General features: G+C 46.4%; 1 protein-coding gene across 1 annotated transcript in view; it reads right to left on the reverse strand.

Annotated features, from left to right (window-relative positions):
* Positions 1–14,366, reverse strand: part of Ankh (ANKH inorganic pyrophosphate transport regulator) — a 129,027-nt gene extending 114,661 nt beyond the window's left edge. The window contains exon 1 of the mRNA XM_032898686.1: positions 13,976–14,366. Coding sequence (XP_032754577.1) covers positions 13,976–14,071 — 96 coding nt within the window. The 5' untranslated portion in view covers positions 14,072–14,366. The remainder of the gene's footprint in view (positions 1–13,975) is intronic.
* Between the last annotated feature and the right edge of the window lie 5,177 nt (positions 14,367–19,543).

Consider the following 19,543-nt stretch of genomic DNA (forward strand, 5'->3'; position numbering starts at 1 on the left):
AAGGAAATTCAATTTAACTGATCTCTCAAAAAAAAAAAAATCACATTACTCAAATTCTAGTAACACAATTAGCACACATGCAGATGAGAAAACCCAGTCTTAAATGTCCTCTCCACTAGGCTGGGGGAGGGAGCCAATATGCTGTAATAGCCAAATGTTCCAAGCACCTGGCACTTCCTGCTTCCCTGAACCCCTAGCCCAGCTGGCTCTAGTTTCAGAAAGCTCCTTAACGAGACCCACTGGGTGGACACGAGGGGAAAATTATCTGCAGAGATAAGCAACAAGCCCAAGTCTCGGCAAGACTGCTCTCCACACGGACAGCGTCTCGTAATTCTCGGAGCACATCCGTAGTCATCTGTTTGCTATGCTCTGCCCCCAAGACAGTTAGATCACCTCTCTGTCCCCACCACTTGACAGTGGGAAAGCCATAGATGTCAAGTTCATGTCTCAAGGTCACAGACCTGGTGAGGACAGAAGCAGAAGTCGAAATCTGGTGTCCCGGCCCCCAGGAGTCTGCACCGTTCCCATGCAACATGCTTCTTTGGCTCCACCTGCTCCACTTCTCAGGGAAGGAAGGACAGGGCCGTAGGGGCAGCAGTCACATCTGCATGGATGGGAAACCCCGCTTCTTCACAGCACAAAGCTCTTCACTTCCCCGATTTCCCAGCCCACATAAGAGGCAACCGCAGGAAACGCAGAGGACGCAGTACTCATCGCAACAGGGAGGAGGACACGCTACCCTTCTATTTCCTCTGAATATCACTGTTGTACTTCTCTGCAGAATCACCCACATCTCTCTTCCAGGGAAATACACCTGACCCAGAGACCCCACCGGCAGTGTTCCTTTACATGGCAAAAAGGTTAAAAAAAAAAAGAAAAGAAAGAAAATACAGAATTGGTTTTTAAGTAATACGATACCCTTAATCAACCAGCATTTTAAAAGTGCTTTTAATAAAAGGAACCGTGGAGTTCAAGACCACGTAGCTTGACAGCTGAAATGCAGAGTTTCGGTGTTGAAGTCACAGGCCATGAAGTAGCTCTCAGGCAGGAAACCCTGACTCCATGCCAGGGACAGGGCAGCTCCCGAGAAGCATGGCAACTGCAGAGGCCTTGCACACATATTACACATGCATGTGACCAAAGAAATAATCAATGTCCACGAAGGTTTCTACACACACACAAGACAGTTTTCACAGCATTACCAGCTACAGGGATGAAACAGAATCAACCTAGCCTCTGAGGAATGGTTAAATAAATTATAACATGTCCACATGACCAATGGCTGGAAACACCAACCTTCAGACTTCCAATGAATATTTAAACCGAAAGGAGTCGCCTGTCCTCGTAGAAAGGGGAAAGACACCCGGTACATCTCTTTCTGAAGCAGACCTAGGTGGGGAGCATCGGAAGATGAGTGTTTTCTAGTTGAAGTCTGGCTTCTGTTCTTGCCCTTTGAAGGGCAGGTTCTCACTGTGTAGCCCTGGCTGGCATGGAGTTCCCTAAGTAGATGGTGAGTGGGAAGTAGGATGGGGAGGCCGGAGTCAGACCCTCCTGCCTGCTCTGCCTCCCCCAATGCTAGGATTAAAGACACCCCCACCCAGGCCACCATGCCCAGCTGTGATGGTCTGAATATGCTCAGCTCAGTGGCACTAGAAGAAGGTGTGGCCTTGCTGGGGTAGGTGTGGCCTTGTTGGAGTAGGTGTGTCACTGTGGTATGGGCTTTAAGACCCTCATCCTAGCTGCCTGCAAGCCAGTCTTCTCCTAGAAACCTCCAGATGAAGATGTAGAACTCTCAGGTCCTCCTGCACCATGCCTGCCTGGATGCTGCCATGTTTGGACATAATGATAATGAACTGAACCTCTGACCCTGTGAGCCAGCCCCAATTAAATGTTGTCCTTATAAGAGTTGCCTTGGCCATGCTGTCTGCTCACAGCAGTAAAAACTAAGACAGCAGCCTTTTCCTTCTTTTATAATAAAAAGGGTTTCTGAAAGGTGAAAAAAAGAAACAGGTAGGGTCTTGAACGGAGATCATGAGACCCATACTTTCCCAGTGCTTATGCTGCTTATTTAAACTTCTTCATTGAGAAAAAAAGTTACTACAAGTTGTCCTTGGAAGGGTTCTAAAGCATACGTGTCAGTAACATGGCATAGATCCATACTGTACAACCACCACCAGGATCAATTCCCACAAGCTTTTTTTTTTTTTTTAAACACCTCATACTGAAATTTTACACTATACCAGGCCAATCCCTGCCTCCCTGGCCACCCTTCTCACTCTCTCTCTATGGCTGTGGCTAGGGTAGGTATCTCTATTAGTGGAGTCTCATAATTATATTTGTGTTTGGCCTATTTCACTTTACAAAATGCAACACCCATTATAATTTCCTTTATTTGTAAGCCTAAATAATAGTGTGTGGTATGTGGATGGACGAAAACACATGTAGATCGTATTTCACATGCATTTCCAAAATACATTTCAAACTTGAGCTGCATTTGAAATTGCGGTATACATTTTCATAGACAAGTGGCTCCAAATCTGCTCATTCGGGGACTGAGCACACATGTACACATGTTATTCGTGTGAGCAGGTACAAGGACCGATACTGGATTCAGAATGGCAACTGCTTCCAGTGCAGGTGTACACAAAAGGGCACCAGGAAACTTCCTGAGTGGATAGGATTGTTCTGGAGCCTGATGGGTGTGGATCTGCCCCACAAGCATGCATTTGTCAAATTGCATGGAGTTATACGCTTAAGAGTTGTACGTTCCATGTGTGCATAAATTACATGTCACTTTCTGAAGGAGAGAAAAGCATTCTCCCCCACTCCTCTGAAAGAAAAGGCAGAGTGAGAAGTTCTGAAGAAGAGTCTACAGTTCAGCCTCTGATGCTTTCTGCTACCTTCACCTTGGGGGCTGGCAGTGGGTCTCTAGCACCCCTAAATTTCAGCCCAGCGACCTTTTTCTTCACCGCGTAAGCACAGTTTTGCCAAGGAAAATCTGTTAAGCACACTGTGGGCTAACTACCCACACGGTGGGCTAACTACCCACACTGCTGCAACACCTGCCCAGGCTGATTGGTAGGTTAGTGCGTGCTGCTCTCCTGCCCAGGAGCAGAAGTGAGGTGTGTCTCCTTGCAAGTCGGGCTCCAGGACAGGTGTTCCTGATGATGCAATGCTGGGTCTGAGGCCATCCCCTGACCCATGAACAAGTCTTAGGACAACAGACTGTGAGGTCTGAAGAGAAGGGAACAATACCTTGGCCTTTATTATCGTGGCATTGGACATGGCTCAAATCATGAAGTGGTGAATGCTACCTCTTTTCCTACTAACTCTGGCTACATGATGCCTTTGTATGCAATATGTCTCCATAGATGACAAGTTTAGACCACACCTAGCCAGGACGAGTTTCCTGTTAATCTAAGTAGTGAACCATTCCTAAGTCAGACCTTTTTTTTTTTTTTTTTCCAATTTGCTGTGTAAACTCTCCCCCACACTGCAGGACCCAGGGGCTGACAATCAGAAGCTTGTTTACGCCAAAGTGCAAACTTCTTATCTTCAAGAGTCTTGGAAACACAGAACAGCTGCCCCTGAGGCCAAAGGCAAACCAGAAGAGGCCAGCCAGGGACTCACATGCTCCCCTGCCCCACTGTTCTATTTTTGAAAAGAGAGCCGTGGAGATGGAGAGTTTTCTGCTACAGATAAGTCACACTATCGTTTGAGCTGAAGACCCACTGTGCGGCCAGCTCTCACGGAGAATTGCTCCCAAGGCTCCCATAACCTGAAACCTCAGGGCAAAACCACTCTCTTCTGGGTGCCTCAAAATAAGCCATATTGGTCCCACATTCTCAACACTATTATCAGGATAATCATGCCGCTGAATTCTGCCCTCCCGTGCTTGTATCCTCTCGCTTCTGGGGGAAAAGCTTCTAGGCTCAGACCTGTTTCCCAAACACAATTCCAACTCTGTCCAGAAGAATCTCGGTGTAGTTTTTCTAGCTATGCTTGGACCGTCTAATCCAGGATCTCCACTCTTTACATCCCCGCCCCCCAAAGACCACCCCTATCTCAGCAAGGGTGTGGCCGTATGGAAAGGCTGGGCGGTACATCTCCTCACATCTCCTGTTCTCCCTGGTAAGCTGTACCCTTTGTCAGCCCTTGGGACAGTGAAATCAGCCCATGCTGAAAGACTAGTGAGTAGATTCTTATTGAACAAGGACCCAGGATGTTACAACCAATGAGAATCTCACCAACCTAATTCCTATGAAAATATTATTTTTAAAAAATCACACAACACACACACACACACACACACACACACACACACACACACACACACACACACACACCCCGGGCTGAGTGTTGTGGTGCATGATCTCAGGGCTGGGAGGGCCGAGGTCAGGAAGCATGTGGGAAGCATGCTTGATCCTCAGGCTTCTGGGGAAAGGGCCGAGGCTCAGACCTGTTTCCCAAACACAATTCCAACTCTGTCAGAAGAATGTGTCTAATCCAGGATCTCCTTTACATCCCCGCCCCCAAGATCTCAGCAGGGTGTGGCCCGTATGGAAAAACAAAACCCTTTGTAACAATGATATTTACAACCAATGAGAATCTCACCAACCTAAAAAGCAAAACTCTAAAACCCAGAAATAATTGTCAACTCCTCCCAGGACCCTGGACCAGTTCTAATCTAGATACACATTCTGCAAGGTGACTGCTCATCTCAGAATAAACAGCCCCTTTCCTCCGACAAACAGTCAGGTTATTTTCCTTCTCAGGACCGACTTCAAAATCAGTTCTGGCATGAAGAAGCCACCACGTCCAGTGAGAAAGCTGAAACCCTGCTTACTTGACTGAGATAACTCTTAAATGTTGCCAATGTCCTTTTCAATTGTCTGTTCTCACAGCATCACTGTGGAGTTTGGAGGCTGTACTAGGAACAGAATGCTCCCAGAGCCTTGGCAGTGGCAAAAGCAAATCAAGCTGAACCTAGGTCTGCAAGGCTTGGTCTGAAGCCTGCATCTACCCGTACGGTCACCTGGCTTTACCTCTGCAGTGTTTAGAGGGACGGCGGGGGGCACCTCATGTTGGGGAGAGCTATAGACGAACATCTTGCTGTTTCAGGCACCAGATGAGTTCTCAGCTGTCATCACCCAGCTGTCTGATTGGGCAGCATGGAGTTAAGTTGTGCCGCCCTATCAGATAGCCTACTCTGACTGCAAAGGCGTTTCAGGTGGTTTGCCTGTCATTTATTTTGTATTAGTTGTGTGTGTGTGTGTGTGTGTTTGTATGCGCATAAGTGCATGTGTGTGTATGCAAGTGCATATGTGAAACCCACTCTGTAGACCAGGCTGGCCTTGAACTCAGAGATCCACCTGTGTCTACCTCCCGAGTGCTGGGACTAGATGCACCCCCACCATCTGGCTAATTGTTGTTCTTACTACCTGTGCTTATGGGGGGCTCCTTTTCAGAATCTCCGAATCTGGCATTACACTTAGAATACCCGCAAAACTCTGAAAATAACTAAGGAGTCATAGGAGGGATTTAAAGGAGGTGAGAAAAACCACAGTGGTATAAAGGTTAAAAGGGACTAATGGTACAGGAAGGGCTTAATGCAGAGGCAGACAGAAGGGCAAGGCTGGTGATGAAATATGGGGAGGGGTAAGTAACATCAAAGATATTTCAAAAAAGTCTACTACTACAGAAGTTTTCATATATACACATATATACATACATATATATATACATATATATATAATACATACACACATATACACATATGTGGAGTTTAAATTGACCCTATAACGGGTCAATAATATAATCCTCCTTCTCTAGAATGATAATAAAAACTCTAACGCTCGCTCGGAGCAGTTACGTCCTTTGGAGCTGTTTGTCAGTGAAGTACCACAGACTCCCAAACATTGCAGACTTGCCAGCACCCTTGTTATCCTCCAGGACTTGAGACCCTACTGCCGAAGATGCCATCCACTTGAGTCACTGAACGTGGAGAGATTTAGCTGGTACTCACCAGGAAGCTTTAGTCCTCCTGGCTAGCTTTCACTGTGCTGGAAGGTGCTATTCACAGTAGTCAGGGAGAGGATGGATTGCCAGTCTTACCCAGTTGTGAACCCTATGACTTACATCAACGACCAACCTGCCAAGACACACCCACTGGCACAATAGCAGCAAGAGTGTCCTACAGTAGTCAACTACTTTCTGACTGGATCCAAGTCCTACTCCACAAGATAAAACTCATACTTGGCACCCTTATCAGGTGAAGAACCTGTGTCTAGACAGATCATAGGCACTAGAGGAGAGCCTATTACTATTACTGCTAAATATACACAGTATAGTAAACCAATTCCTAAGGGCAAACTGTTACGCTGTAGATTAGCTCACCTTTCAACCACCGTCATCAGAGATGCTTTCTTTTGCAGTAAATAGTGATTCACTCAAAGACCCCAAACTAGTCAAGGTGCAGAAAACAAGAGAGTGTGGAATGCTCAGGTCCAAATGGGACATTGATATTACACTCCTTCTTCCAGAGCTCAGGAGGAGGGGCGGACAGAGTGTGTAAGCGTCTGAGGCAATGGAGGACTATAAACAAAGTGTTTTCTGGACACAGCAGGGCAAGTGCACACATGAAGTCGGTGTGGTTATAGAGACAGTATGTGCAAGACCTGCGAAGGCTCAGGCTAGACTAAATCCCAGCATGGACACAGTTGACAGCTGCTGGGAGAGAGTCAGTTTCTTCAAGATGGTGACCCACAGTAGTCGGTGGTCTGACCACTCTCCAGTGGAAGGCCACACATCTAAGAGTGTATGGGTACCACAAACTGCATTTGGTGGTTTAAAGATTTAGACAGGAAGTTGAGTGGGGAGGGATGGAATGATATATCCAGGAGGCATGGGGGAGGGATACATACATATATACATACCTGACGTGTGTGTGTGTGTATGTGTGTGTGTGACTAAAATACAAAAAACAGATTACTTCACTGACAAGGACTTTAGATCTCTCTAGAATAAAAACAATGAACAAAAGAATCCATGTCACTAGAGGCGACCAAAGTCATTTATTCTTTATTTTGCTTGGCAGTCTAATGAGTTTTGGTTTCCTGGACACAGACTGGACCCAAGGCAGAAAATTTAGAAGCAAACTCAACAAGCTGGCTATTTGAATTGCACTTTGTCGGTGTTATTAAAGAGGTTGGGTAGGCACACTGCATAAATGTCTGGTGAGAAACAATGAGAACAGCAGCTACATAACCTAAAACAGGAGAAGCAGGAGAAGGAGGAAGAGAAGCAGATGCATTTAAGGGTTTCCAAAGCTCAAAAGAGTAGTGCCCACAAATGGCTGGTGTGACATTGTAGAGTATTTTAAATGTCATTGTCATGGGCAACCTTGATTGCCTAGAACAAGACAGACATTCACAGACTGCCAAAAATGCTAAACTAGGTTTTGTAAACTACAATTCATAAGATAGAAAAATAGACATATGTTGTTCAATTAGATTAGTTTTCATAATTAAGAAAATATTTCATACCTAAAAGGACAAGCTTCAGTTATTAAGAAATTTTGCTAGTGTGGGACACCTGTACCCAGATAACAGTAAAGAAAGTAAGCCTTTCTTTAATCTCCAAGGTGACTAATAGAGCCACAGGTACTTACAGGAACACCTGACATCACAGATACTCACAGGAACATCTGACATCACAGGTACTCACAGAACACCTGACATCACAGGTACTCACAGAACACCTGACATCACAGGTACTCACAGAACACCTGACATCACAGGTACTTACAGGAACACCTGACATCACAGGTACTCACAGAACACCTGACATCACAGGTACTCACAGAACACCTGACATCACAGGTACTCACAGGAACACCTGACATCACAGGTACTCACAGGAACACCTGACATCACAGGTACTCACAGAACACCTGACATCACAGGTACTCACAGGAACACCTGACATCACAGGCACTCACAGAACACCTGACATCACAGGTACTCACAGAACACCTGACATCACAGGCACTCACAGAACACCTGACATCACAGGCACTCACAGAACACCTGACATCACAGGCACTCACAGGAACACCTGACATCACAAGTACTCAAACACCTGACAAAACATTTTTTTTAAAGGGAGACATCCCCAGTATCCCCAGATCTCTCTGGCATAGTATATACTGGGAATTTGACAGGGTTTATTGCCTCCATTCACATATGACAATAAGGAGTTAAGTGTCCATTCCACACATGCACCTCATCATGACCACCTCCATCACCCACCACACCCCCCACTACACCATGACCACCTCCATCACCCCACCACACCCCCCACTACACCATGACCACCTCCATCATCCCCACACACACCCCACTACAGCATGACCACCTCCATCACCCTGCCACACCCACTACAACATGACCACCTCCATCACCCCCCCGTACCCTCCCCACTACATCATGACCATCTCCATCACCCCAAACCAAATAAGGAAGAGTAGAAAGAATGCAAACCAGACTGCTTACCACTAGCATACAGTGGAGCGTACTCCATCTCCCAAGGGTTCCCATATGGTAAATGACATTATACTCTACACCACAAAACCACTGTTAAGAACTTGATCTATTACTAGAAAGAGGCGTGGATATAATCGGCATGTACGAAGGACAGGCATGGAAAGAAGCAAGCTGGCAAAGTGCCATTTATGCTGCTCACCAAACCATGTCAACATGTAAAGGAAGAGACCCACCAACCACCAGCTTACATCTTGGTGGATCTCCAAACAGCCCGCTTTCCCAAATAACCTGAAGAGAAGTGCTTTAGTGCGGACGTACTGCTGAGGAGAACTGGAAGCACAGCAGACAAGGGAGCAAGAACACTAAGGTGGCCACACTGTCCTTGACTAAATATGGACTGTAAGAAAAGTGCGACCTCATTTTCTATGTAAGAATGACAAGCTGAAATAGGCACAAAGGCATGCCAGGCAGCGAGCCCAGGGCCCTAGACAAAGCACAGTATGCAGTTGCTACACAGAGACGTCTACTGAAACTTTAGGTTGCAAAAGAACAAACAAGAAACTTCAATATTTGAACAACGCAGCTACACACAACAGACAGACTGAATACGAGTTCATGTCAAATGAAATATTATAAAGCCATTTAAAGCCATACTTAAACACATTTAGGGCTTTTGTTTGATTGGTTGGTTTTCTTTTCTCTTTCTTTTAGGGGTGGTTGTGGTGGTAGAGTTGAGGACTGAACACAGGGCCTTTGAGTATTCTACACAATCAGTCCATCACTGAGACACCTTCCCAGCCCTATAAATACTTCTAAATTACGTAGAGAAAATGTTTTTGTATTCTATAAAACATTATACAACACCCCCAACTCCCATCTCTCTCAACTGGGTTTAAAAATCTAGTTGGCGGGGTTGGGGATTTGGCTCAGTGGTAGAGCGCTTACCTAGGAAGCGCAAGGTCCTGGGTTCGGTCCCCAGCCCCGAAAAAAAGAAAAAAAAAAAAAAAAACTAGTTGGCAAGAGATGTCCAAATCATTAAAATTTTCTCTTCATAGTGGAATTAAAAGTACCTCTCTCCTAGCCCCTGATTTATAGCATATTTTCCTTTTTATGAATTGAGACCCATCCTCATGATGTGGCCTCAGCTTTCTGAGTGCTGGGGTTCCAGGCATGTCCTAAAGTACCTGGCCATTTTTCCTTTTATAATTAGAAAATTTCACTAATACAGAACAAACCCAAGGGGTCTCTCCTACTGTCACTTTAGAAACTTAGCTTGAGACTGGCACTTGAGTTTTTTTGGCACTTTGACGGTGTACCCCTAGGTTGTCAGATCACATCAGACAAACCCACCTAGCAGGTTCCCGAATGGCTCAGTGAAGTGACCCTGAATGAAGGAAGAGTCCTTTCCAAGAGAGGTCTCAGTCACACACTGACTCCTGCCCTTCCTATCCCTATCCCTCTTGGTCCAGTGGAAGAAAACGATTTTGCAAAGGAATGAAGATATATTTTAGAAAGGAAGAACACTTCTGCAATAGGGTTTTACTGCTGTCAAGAGACACCATGACCACAGCAACTCTTACAAGGGAAAACACTTCACTGGGGCTGGTGGACAGCTCAGAGTTTTAGTCCATTATTGTCATGGGGGGAAGCACGGTGGCATGCAAGCAGACATAGTGCTGTAGAGGTAGCTGAGAATGCCACACTGGGCCTGGCTTGAGCACCTGAAACCTCAACGCCCATCTCTCGTGACACACTTCCTCTAACAAGGCCACACCTCCTCTAACAAGGCCACACCTCCTCTAACAAGGCCCCACCTCCTAACAGCGCCAGTTCTTATGATCCTAAGGGGACCATTTTCATTCAAACCACCACAACTTACTAATTCTTTTTCTTGGCCCTTTCATTCTCTCCTCCTCTGCTTTTGACGATGATAGCTCGGGACATCCTTAACTCAGAAATGTAACTCTAGGCTTTCTACACTAGGAAGGGCTTTCTTAAAGGCTGTGCTGGATCTGGGGACAGGGGTCAGTAGTATAGTATGCATACTGCTCCTCCAGAGGACCAGAGTACAGTTCCTGGCACCTTCATCAGGTGGCAAACTCTACAAAACTCAGTGAGTCTTTTACAGCCATTTGAAATACCTGCTTGGCATAGGAGCACATTACCTGTAATCTCAGAGCTGAGGCAGGAGGATCAAGAGTTGAAGTCAAGCCTGAGCTACATAACAAACTCCTGTCTTCAGTTGGGGAAGGGAAGGACAATCTGGCACTAAGTAGAATAAATTTCAGCTTGAGACTGCTGCAACATTCTTTACTCAAGTTGCCCTTAAGATTTTCAAGTGCTGTTAAGTACCTTTTATAATAGTTATTTATTCTATATAACTTGATGTGCTAGCTGGTTTTTACGTCAATTCGACACAAGGTAAAGTCACCTGAGAGGAGGAAACCTCAATTAAGAAAATGCCTCCCTAAGATCAGGCTGCAGGAAAGCCTGTACAGCATTTTCTTAATTATTGATTGATGTGGGAGGGCCCAGACCACTGTGGGTGGGGCCATCTCACCCCACATCTGTGCTGTAATACAGGGTTCTATTGTAAGAAAGCAGCCTGAGCAAGCCTGAAGGGCAAGCCAGTAAGCAGCACCCCTCATAACCTCTCCAAGCTCCTGCCTCCAGGTTCCTGCCCAGTTTGAGTTCCTGCCCCCCCAAGTTCCTTCAGTGAGGGACTACAATGTGGAAGTATAAGCCAAATAAACCCATTTCTCCCCAACTTGCTCTTCTTGGTCAGGGTGTTTCATCACCGCAATAGAAACCCTGACTAAGGTACTTGGTGATCCTGGCTTCAAGAAAATCAGGGACTTTTTGTACCTAGTAGATCAAACAAGACATTTAGATAGTGTAAAAGAAACAAGCTGTTTAAAATATATGCTGGGGTGGGGGTGGGGTGGGGATGGGGGGTGGGTCGGGGCAGTACTGCTCAGTGGGTAAAATTCCTGCTAACAAGCCTGGCGGCAAGAAGCCATCCAAAGGGGGAAGGAGAGAAGTGATTCCACAAAGTTGCCCTTTGACCTCCACACATGTGCCTCGACACGCACATGCACACGTGCGCGCACACACACACACACACACACACACACACACACCCCGACCAGTAAATAAAATTCTATAATAAAATGTACCCTAGCATTTTTAATACCCTAACATTTTGCTTCTTTATTTAGTAACCTGTATTGTTCTGTGGTAGAGGCTGCATTCAACAGCTTTATGAAGAAGGTATTGGCTGTTTCTTACGCTTTCTCCTCAACCAAGGCCTAATCCAACCTTAGTAAAATTAAGTATTGTTTCCACTGAATTATCTGAATGATTCATCTCTTCCAACATGGACTTCTGGGTTACAGTCTCCATTTCCCGGGAGCATACGTTCACAATCTCTCTTTATCTACTGGGACTTTCAAGTTCACAATATGGAGCTGGCCAGATGGCTCGGCTGATAAAGGTGTATGTGTGGCCTGTCTTTCTCACTAAATAAATGTAATAAAAAAATGTAAAGGTCCAAAATATGACAGCAAAGATTAAACTTCGGCCTAGGGTGAGATCTGGGGAGCTAGAACTTATTTCTCAGTTTCAACGAAACCTGGGAAAATATCCCTGAGCAGTCTTCACTGGTGGAGGTTGATGATCGTCAGAACCTGCAAGGGCCAAGGTGGGTGTAGACCTGAAATTCAGGTCTGCCAGTTACTATCTATGTAGTTCTTGGACATGAGATTCACCGTGCCTAGACCTCTCACTCATCCCTCAAATACAAAATGCATAAACATAGCATGATGTTTTAACCATGTACTTGATAATCAATGACTGTGAGTGATTAATGTTTTAGACTATCAACCAGTAACAATTGGGAATAAGAGGATGTGTGTGTGTGTGTGTGTGTGTGTGTGTGTGTGTGTGTAATCAAAAGCAGTTTCTGTGAAAAGTGAAAATAGATATTTCTTTGCTATAATGCTTATGTATGATATTTTAAAAACATGTTTTGTTTGTTTTTGAGACAGAGTCACACTGTGTAGCCCTGGCTGACCTGGAACCCTTTCTGTAGACCAGGCTGGCCTGGAACTCACAGAGACTCACCCGCCTCTGCCTCCCTAGTGCTGGGATTAAATCCACACCTGGATGAAAAACAGGTTTTGTAATTGCCAGAATGCTCCATTGTATCACCTCCCCAACCAGCTATAAAATGACAGAGAACTCCATAATGTTTATGGAGTGAATCAGGGAACTAGACTTATGGGTCTCTTAAGGGGATCTGAGACTTGCTGTGTGGTTCCTTTTTGTGATCACCCATGTTCGGTGACCACACTTTTCAGTGGAGTCTAAATTTCTACCCTCAAAGTTCTGCCACTGGCTCTGTGTAAATCGCAAACTCGCCTTTATACTCACAAACAAAACCTACTCAAGAAACACTCCATACATCATGCCCCACGGAGAGGTGGACTACACCTGCCACCCAGGGACTGTCTAAAACTCCTCACTCCCTCCTCCACCCCCGAACAGACAGAGCCCCGTAATGAACAAAAGAGCATTTATCCCACTGCTTTGAATGGGGAAAAAAATAGCCCATTTGCAAAAGTAGCTCTATCTTACACTTTTGAAAAGATACAGCTCCCATCCCAAAATCCTCTCCCGGGCCTTCGGATGTAACTGCAACTGCCTGGAAGCCCTGCAAAAGGGTACCAGTGCCTCACCGCTGGAGAGCCTGCAGCACCAGATAGGGAATGACGCCATATGGAGATAGCATGAAAAAAGAAAGGACGAGAAGGCAGCACTAGAAATGTGCTCCGGTCCAAGAAGGTAAAAGGAGGGGGGGGGAGGGAGGGAGGGAGGGAGGGAGGGAGAGAGAGAGAGAGAGATCCTAAAGTAAAGAGATAGTCAGTGGTCCACTATGCAAGGTACCTTCAGGACACCCCTAATCCTTACCTAGGCTACAAGCAAATATGTAAATTTGGAAGTACGTGGGAAATCAACTTGGAGCCATAGTAGGGCAAATTCTCCCACCATCACCACCATCACCAACCCTGTGCAAGTAAAAAGCCAGCACTAAATGCTACTAGAAACTACATGGAGTTCTTGGGCCCCAGGTTTACATAATCACAAATTACATAATACTCATCCCCAGCACGAAACCCCCTTCTATAGGTGAAGTTCCCCCATCATCCCGTCGCTTGCCATTTTCCAAAGAACGCTGGAAAAGTCTCCAATATCTGCGAAGGGAGAAGATGGGCTGTTGCAAAAGTCACCCTCATAAGCTGCAAAGCCGTGTCAAATGGTCCAGGGTAAAGGGGGCTCGGAGCAGGTGACTCCCTTCCTCCCGCATCCCTCGGCGCCCGGCATCCAAGGCCGAGGCTGGGCGAGCGGGGCGCACCGGGCGCGGCCGGGCTTACCTGCTCCCCGAAGTCGATGGCTATGTTGGTGATGCCAAGGGGCACCAGGAACCGGATCAGGGGCCAGTAGTGCGTGAGCGCCGGGAATTTCACCATAGTCCCCGCCGTGGGCTGACCCCACACTCATCTGCCGCCGCGAGGGCACTGTGCTGGGAGGCGCGCGGAGCGCGGCGTGGGGACGGAGGCCGCGGCTGGCGGGGCCTGGGGCGGCGGCTGCTCGCGGCGGCGGCGTCCTCTCCAAGCGCGGCTGCTCTAGCAGAAGAGCCGCGAGCTCAAGTCCATCCCCGCTGCCCTCCCACACAACAAAGATCTGCCGGGGAGAAAGAGAGGAGGGACAGGGACAGCGGCAGCGGCAGCGGCGGCGGCGGCGGCAGCAGAGGCTTCTGCTGACAGCGGCTCCATTATAAGCGCTCTGGGCCCGGAAATAAATAAATAACCGCGCGCACGAGGCGCCTCCGCCGCCGCCGCCGCCGCGCGGAGGAAATCAGGGGCGGGCGGAGGCGCGACACCGCTGGCGACCCGGGGAGGGGGCCGGCCCGGCGCCGCCTCCCGGCTCCGCTGCGCGCAGCCCGGCCGCGGGGGCGCTGCGCTCGCACGGGCCGCTGCAGTCCGCACCCGCGTGGGACCCGGGCGCCGCCTGGGCCGGGCGCGCGGAGCGAGGAGGCTGGCGGGCGGGGACTCCGGGCCGCACCGCCTGGGTGATTCGACACCGACGGCCCCACGCCGTCCGGTGAAGAGCGTCCGGGAAGGCCGCGTGAGCGCCGTCTCCAGAGTTGGGAACCGGGCGCAGAGCTCCGGGGACTGCGGGGCTGGAAAGGCCCCGGCGTCTGGGCGGCCTCTAGGCGGGCAAGAAGCTGCTTTAGGGTGATGGGGATATCGCTGCATCAGAGGGAGAGAAGGAAGGTTTACCCGAAGGAGCACCTCTCCTGATGGAGATCTGAGGCCCCTGGGGTCCCTGAGGAAAATACACCGGGTAGTAGGGACTGACCGCCCCGGGCTGGGGTTCTGTGATGCTCCACACCGGTTTCCAGCTTTTGCTAGTAACGTGCAACTGTTTACCTATTTTAAAGCCAACCGGTAAATCTGCTTTTACATTGAAAAGAAGGGGGAAAAAAAGGAAAGAAAATCTGCTCGGCTGTGTTATAATATGCCCCCAGTGATTTCCTGATAAATCGTTTGCTGAGCTGAGACTCTTACCTAAACCTGAACGGCTTGACAAAGCCAGCATCAGCTGGTGTCCCAGTGTAGTGTATGAAAAAAAGGGTCCAAGGCAGTGACAGAAGCATTCGAAGCAGGGCGGGGCTGGCCTCCATGAGACGCATACAGTCACAAAAAGCCACTTTATAGCAGGTCGCAGGTCTTGTGCTTGCTTTGACTCTCTGTTCTTACCTTAATTTTTTTCATTAATATTTATTTTATTATTTTATGTGTGTGGGGTTTTTTTGCCTACATGTATGTCTCTGTATCTTATACTTGCCCAGCACCCACAGAGGCCAGAAGAGGGCAATGGATCTTCTCCTGGATTACAGAACTTTGTGAGCTGCCATGTGGGTGGTGGAATGGAACCCAGGTCCTCTGGAAGAGCAGCCTGGGGTCTCAACTGCTGAACCATCTCTGTGTTCAGAGATGCCCTCTTGAAATGATTAATTTCTGAACGAGGGGGTCTTGGGTTTTCATTCTATTGCAGTTAATTTAGGCAGTTTGTTCTCCTCTTATCTTCTTCCTATGCATCTTTTAAAATAAGCATGTGGAGTTAAACTTATGTATTGCTTAAAACAACCGAGTATTTTGTTCTGAGAAATGAACCCATTCCCTTTGATTATCTCTAAGGCTCATGTTAATACTGTACTTGAAGGTAATTGGAGGCAGGAGGATTGCTGTAAGTTCCAGGCCAGTCTTGGCTACATAAGGAGTTCCAAGCCTGCTAGGACTCTAAGAGAGACCTTGCCTTTGAAAACTAATTAAATACATAGGTAAGCAAATAAATAATAGCTTGAGATATTAACTTTCTGGTGCAGATTTTCCCAACTGCATTGCAAGTATTAAATATTTCCATATTTGATGCCTTTATCCCCTTCAGTTCTATACACTGTGATTGAGGTCCCTAAAAATCAGGAAACCAATTTACCCGAAGGACCGTGTAACCCCAAATTACAACACCTAGAATTAAAACAAAACTTTGGTCATTGTTTATTTCGTTTGATATGTCAAACAGTTGCCCTTAAAAGAGATTTTTTTCCAGCAAAACAGGAAGTTCTTGTGTACAGCACCCTCCCCAGGAGCAATTCCTGAAAGGTGTGTTTCTGTGTAGTCAGTTATTAAGCTAACTGGACTATTTAAAGGAGTTCACGCAGGGAGAAAGACTTCTGTTCTAAAGCAAATATGTTCTGGTGGTTTACCCATTCTGTTAGTCTAGCTTTTCATAAGCTCATTCCAATTAAAGTGATCTGCTTGTGCTGACCTTTGTCCGGGATGTGAATTGATGAGGTCCTGGATCAATGCTCCTGAAGGCCAGTTTGCTCTCACTGGTCTCTGGATGAGGGCTGCCACAGCTCAGCTGCTACAGTGGCATGCACGCCCGCTTCGGTCTGAAGGGGATGGTGAGAAAAATCAGTCAAAGGCCATTATCCTTTGAGTGATTTTTAAATATCTCCTTAATGAGTATGTTGGTGTCATCGTTGATTAAGGACAAGGATATCTTTTTTAGACTTTAAGTGGATTTAAATTCAACTAACATCAGGGAAACTTAAAAAAGGAAATGAAATATTTAATTGGTTTGTTGTTGTTGTTGTTTATTGTTTTGTTTTGCTTTTCACTAAAGTATCACAGCCAGGGGGTTGAGAAATGGCTCAGCAGTGCTGACTCTCTCTGGAAGAGGACTCTAGTTTGGTTCCCAGCAACCAAGTCTGACGATGGCCTGCCACTGCCTGCATCTTCTACTTCTGCAGGCACCTACCCTCGTGTGCACAGTGCCCCTCCCCCAGCGCACGCACACTCATAACTAAAAAGAAAATAAATATTTAAAAAATAGAATCACAATCAGATAACAGATTGAAAAAGGAAGCCTTGCCCCTACCCTGTTGTAAAGGTAGTTGCCATGTTGTCAACAATATGACACGAAAGCCCCAAATGTAAGGGATGGCGGTAAGAAGTTCTCTGAATTATGCAGAGGCTGAAACACCTCAGCGTGAATTATGCCAGCTATATCTAGAAGCTATCTTCAGAAAGGTACAGCTTTTTTTTATTTATTATTTATAAATTCTTAGATCTGATCACTTCCAGCCCACTGTCATCACAAGGTTTATAGAAAAAAAGGTATCCTGAGAGAGAATATAGGATCAGTGGTTAAACAGTAGCTGCATTTGCATGGTATGAGTTTGAGCAGGAACTGTTTTCCTCTTCCGGTCCCCTGTCTTTAACAAAACGAGCATGTATAAATCTGTAAAGAGAAAATGGTTTTTAAAAAAGGTATGGCAGCCCAAGTGAGAATGTTCCCATATGATCAGTTATGTGAACTCTTAGTCCCAAGTTGGTGGTGCTGTTTGGGGGTGGGGAGGGTCTCCCCCTCCATTTCCTGTTAGGTCTCTCTCCCTAGCTCACCATGCCAGACACAGGTTTCTCAGCTTCTTGCTAAGCCACCAGGATGGCCTGCTGCGATGCCATCCCACCGTGGTAGACTCCCAGCCTCTGAAACCGTGAGTCCAAATAAACTCTTCCTTATCTAAGTTTCCTAGGCCACCGTATTTTGTAACAACAACAGATAAGGGCCTTACATCAAAGATACATAGAAAACATGGAGGAGCAAGGCAGCATTGTTTTCAGAGTAAGGGACTAGGTTTTTTTTGGGGGGGGGTTGGTTTTTTTTTGAAAAAAGAGTTTCCTAAATGGCTAGTGATATAATATTATGGCATAAGGTTATTGCTAACCCCACACCTTTATTCCTTTCTTTTTCAGTCCACAGTCTTACTGCGTAGCCTTGACTAGCCTCATACTCATGATCGTCTGGTCTCCCGAGTGCTGTGATTACCATCTGTAGTGCCTATATGTAGTACTAATTGATATGAAAAAAGAAGCTAGTGCAGAAGAGTAAATGCTGCATACACATCTGATTCGCCTTTTTTTTTCCCGAATTAATCTTAAATTTGTAAGTTCAAATCATCCCGCAAAACATTTGCTGCAATGACCGACTGAATACCATGCTTAAGGTTGATTATCCGGGGTGGGGGCTGTGCGACTGAGCATCCTCTCCCTCAGGGGTCTCCTGGCATCACACTGAGATGATAACAATGAAGACAGTCTGGCAGCAGATGTCACGCAGGCTTGCCTATGCTTGATTTATGGAGTCACCGACGTCGGTCATCACGACCATGCTGTGCCCTGTGTTGAGCATAACCAAATTAGCCGTTTGCTCTGATGGAAGACTTAGTCCCAGAGATTGATGCCTGGTATTCAAGTGAGTCATATGCACCCTAAAATAGAGGAGAGCAGATATACATTCCAGTCTTAGAGCTCTGCCGCTGGGCCGGGTGCCAACGGGCTTCACAGCTGATTTCAAACGGGGGAAGAGGCAATTTCTGTAGACTGTGTTCATATAAGCATCCGCCTACTGGTGAAGGTTTACTGCCCAGGTCTCAGTGTCCAGAGACAAAAGAGAGAATGTTTGCTTCTTCCCAGCTGGAAATTTCATGCATGCTGTCATCCTGTTGTTCCAGGCCACGGCCTGATAACTAACCTGAGTGAATGATCAAAATTAGGTTTTGTGCTCCTAGTATGTGCCAGTAGTTGGAGGCAGGAGGGGAGTAGCAAATTATCCCAAATTAAAATTTGTAGCAGATAAGCCAGAAGTAGCCAAATTAAGCCTAAATTACAGTTCCCACTTTTCACGACTTCTTTAATAATATTTAAGGGACCACACAGATGCCTCAAATTGCTGTACTGTTAAAAGGCCATGGGGACGATTTCTACCTATAGGTATGAGGTGATCTGAAGCAGAATTTGTTAAGTTCAAAAGCAAGGTGCAAAAAAAAATGGCAAGCTACTTGGGTGCAGTGGGGGAGAGGGAAGAGGGAAGGGGGAAGGGGATAAGTGGGGTGAGGGAAGAGAGGAAGGGGGAGAAACTATGTGGAAGTATTTATATGCATGTGGGCCTGCTTTTATTTGCAAATTGATGCTGGCAGAAAAACCCAAGATTAATTAAATGTGTGTGGGAGAAGAAAGAGACGGGGTAGAGTGAATGGAAGAAAGGCTTCCCTAAACGCACCTTCTTGTCTGATTTAGGCTTTGGAAACCTTCCAGTCTTATACATTGAAGGACCAGAAACAAAAGAAAAAAAATATGGATAGAAAGCAAAACCATGCACGTTTCCCTCTTGTTTATCCCCTTTTCCCCACTGGGAAAAGGATTTAGGGTAACTCCAGTCAAAGCTCAGTTATATGCTTAGATGACTGTCTTGGATTTTTTTTTTTTTTTATTTCTCTATAATTGTTAACCGGCAAAACATTCGGAGAGACTCTTGCTAGGTTAATGATGCAACCAGTTGGCTTTGTGTGTATTGGTAACTATTAACTC

This window comes from Rattus rattus, chromosome 3 (assembly GCF_011064425.1).
Source record: "Rattus rattus isolate New Zealand chromosome 3, Rrattus_CSIRO_v1, whole genome shotgun sequence".
Classification (NCBI taxonomy): domain Eukaryota; kingdom Metazoa; phylum Chordata; class Mammalia; order Rodentia; family Muridae; genus Rattus; species Rattus rattus.